Below are 3,347 nucleotides of genomic sequence, written 5' to 3' on the forward strand. Positions count from 1 at the left end.
CTACACAGGTAAACTCTGGTATTAGGGTACAGTCGTAATGCAAGGACTGAAGGGATCACTATATGAGTCAGTAGAATAGGAAAATAAAACGTGTTCAGAATGGATGGAAGATTCCCTTAAGGAAGGGAAGAGCAGAGGACAGTAGACAGGGCCCTTCAGTTAGAGGAAACGGAAGGAAAAAAGTTTGTTAAAAGAAAACAAGGTATTCATCAACAAGGAAAACACAAAATCTCTACAGTTACAAATAGATAGAACAATAAGAACAAGCACCTCGAAGAATGGAATCCCACATGGATAACAAAGACAATTAACATTCAAAGTAGCTGATTATAAGAGAAACTGAAGCACAAACACCAGGAAGTTAGCAACTGAGGATGAGACATAGGGTGGTGAGCAAGAGTATAGAATCTGATGTCACTCTTGACATGTGTGAAATGAAATGAAACTGGTTCTAGATGACAGGTGAGAAGCTGGAGAGGAAATGGAAAGGGATTGGCAGGAGCAAGAGCAGGAATTGGTGGTTTTGCAAGGAAGCAGATATATGGATTCCCATTGCATAAGGACAAAATCTATCGCGGGGGAGGGGCAGGCAGGACAGAAGAAGCACAAAATATTAGGGAAGGAAAAAAATAACTAAGAAAGCAAGGTGCTTGAGACGGTAGCACCTTGATCCAGGCTACAGGGATGGGGGAAGGGCAGATAGCTCTCCTGCCAGAAAGCCAGGCAAAGAAGACAGTGGATGTTGGCAAGGGTCATACTGGGAGATGGCATTTAAGTATCAAAGGGGCTTCTGTTAACCCTGTCCAAGCACTTAAAGTTTAGAGCTTGTTTTTTGTTTTTAAAGAAACAGTTCACAGTTTTTAATGAATCTGTAAACCAAAAAGCTTCCATTTCAAAATAAAAACAAATCCCAGGTCATGTTGATGTTTACAGTGACACGTTTATGTAAGCAACATATATACACGTTCAGTTTAAGATGTTAACTAAAATTCTGTGACAAACACGCGTTTTTTAAATACCAAGAACATTATAGAGTTAACGACAAGTCCTAAGGATAATCGAATAGTCACTAAGTTTTTCTTAAGTCTTCACTTCAGAGGCTGTTATTTCCAGCTCAAGTAAGCAAGCAGAGTCGTTCATATGCCCAAACTTGGAATCTTGATTACGACCATATCAGCTGGCTTGCAAACAAGAAGTCAACCATGTTAAGAATGTTGTAAGTGAACAACCTGCAAACCCCAGGGATGGATAAACCTTCAGAATGCGTTAACAACCATAGCAACTGTACAGGTTATTCTTCTGAAATGAGATCTCTCAAAGCAGTATAGTTCAAAATAAAAGAATTTAATTAAAATTGGCATAGGCACAATTTTCCCACCAATTTTGTATGTGTCAAGCATTTAGTGAACTTTTCCACTTGAAAAAGTGAAATAGAAAACTGGACACCATGTTTCACTAATGACAGAGCCTTCAGCCTAGAGGAGACCATCTCTGCTGACCAGAGCCAGTTTAGAGGGAAATGAATTTGCTGCTCGAGTCTCCTGTTCTCTGTCTTCTGTTCCTTGATTCCTGCTTATGAACCTTTCACTTCACTTTTGGTTTTGTCAGTCTGATTGCCTGTAGGGGTTTGGGCTGACTGACACTGCCCACTTGTAGAGGCAGCCTGCTGTTCTGCTTTCTGCTTTAGCACTATCCAATCAAATGCATAGTCATGTTCGTAATTCAGGGTCCTGAAAAGAATGCGGAATAGCTGCCTCAGGTATGTGTAATCCGGGGCTTCCTCAAAGGACAGCCCACGACAATGCTTAAAGTACATGGCAAATTCTACAGGAAATCCATTACATAAAACATCAACAGGTGTCGCCATCTTCATTTCGCTAATCTTTTCACATCTTTGCTTCATCGTTGCAGCCTTTAGTCCTTGCCATGGCAGGCTGGCTCTATTAAAATACATCAAAACATATCCTAATGATTCCATGTCATCTCGGCGACTCTGTTCAATACCAAGATGTGCACGGATGCTAGCATAGAGAGGTGTGCCAGTGAGACTTTTACCCTTTCTGTAGGGTATGTGATGCCCCGTCCTGGGGTCTCTGTACTTCTTGGCCAAACCAAAATCGATAAGGAATAACTGCTTCCACTGCTGCCCAGCACCCATTAGGAAGTTTTCTGGTTTAAGGTCTCTGTGTATCAGATTCTGTGTGTGCACATATTCGAGTCTACTGATCATCTGATCAGCTAACATAAGTATAGTTTTCATCGAGAACCTTCTCGAACAGGAATTGAAGAGGTCTTCAAGGCTGGGTCCCAGAAGATCCATGACTAGCACATTAGAGTCCGCATCCTGACCAGACCACCGTATCTGGGGGATGCCAACCCCACCTTGAAGAACATTATAGAGCTCCTTCTCATATACCAACCGGTGATGCCTCGCATCCTGTGACTCTAGTTTCACTGCCACTTCCTCCTGGTTGGTGAGGTCTATCGCCAAGTAAACGTCCCCGAAGGAGCCACACCCGATCTCCCGAACCAGTTTATATCTCCCTCCGACAACGGAATCGGCCTTGGATCCGCTGCTGCTCGCCATCCTGAGAGACAAAGATGGGGTTGGGGTTAAGCTCCGACACCTCTAAGGGGACGACGGACGCCCCTCGGGCTCGTCCACAGAGCAAGGCCGTGAAGGCAGGCAGGAAACAGGGAACGCTGGCTGTTTCTCAGCGTTACAGGGCCCAGAATCCGCCAAGGGGACCCTGACCACCGCTACTGTCTGGTTTCTTTTCACCAGCCCACCAACCGTTGAGGGGGTTCTCACCGTTAGCCGGCTGAGCCTCTGGCTTATGGCGGCGGCCGAGGCCTCGCTTCCGCGGAGACTTCGGGGGCTGGTAAAGGGGAGCCGTGAAGTTATGGCGTCGATACCACTACCACCAGTGCCGCCGGCTGCCGCCAGGAGGCACCCGTGGTCACTCCGCCGGCGCTGCCATCTTGTTATAACGGCTGCAGCCAACACAAAGTGCCCCGAGTTCCAGGCGCGGAGAACTCTGGGAAAGGAATCACGGGCGCTCTTAGAACCTTCAAGACAGATTATCTTCAGAGCCTTTCAAAGGCATCGGCCCGTCCTAGAAAAACAGATCTACTCCACGTCCCCCAGCTACTCAGGTCACACATCTGAGCAGCCGTGATGTGGGCTTTCCTCCTCCCATGTCCATGCACCGTCTCCTTGCTCCAGCTTGAAGATGACCTCTGGTTTGGGACCTTGGTTCCCTGTGAACAGGACACGATACAGGATTGGGTCCACTAAATTGGGTTTCAGGGCCTTTCACCCACGCTCCTATTTGCTCTTCAGGAAA

General features: G+C 46.3%; 1 protein-coding gene across 1 annotated transcript; it reads right to left on the bottom strand.

Annotated features, from left to right (window-relative positions):
* Positions 1-1,573: 1,573 nt before the first annotated feature.
* Positions 1,574-2,587, bottom strand: LOC136153843 (casein kinase I-like). The gene has a single exon (XM_065915960.1). It carries the CDS (start codon positions 2,585-2,587, stop codon positions 1,574-1,576), a length of 1,014 nt encoding a protein of 337 aa, XP_065772032.1.
* Between the last annotated feature and the right edge of the window lie 760 nt (positions 2,588-3,347).

This window comes from Muntiacus reevesi, chromosome X (assembly GCF_963930625.1).
Source record: "Muntiacus reevesi chromosome X, mMunRee1.1, whole genome shotgun sequence".
Taxonomy (NCBI): domain Eukaryota; kingdom Metazoa; phylum Chordata; class Mammalia; order Artiodactyla; family Cervidae; genus Muntiacus; species Muntiacus reevesi.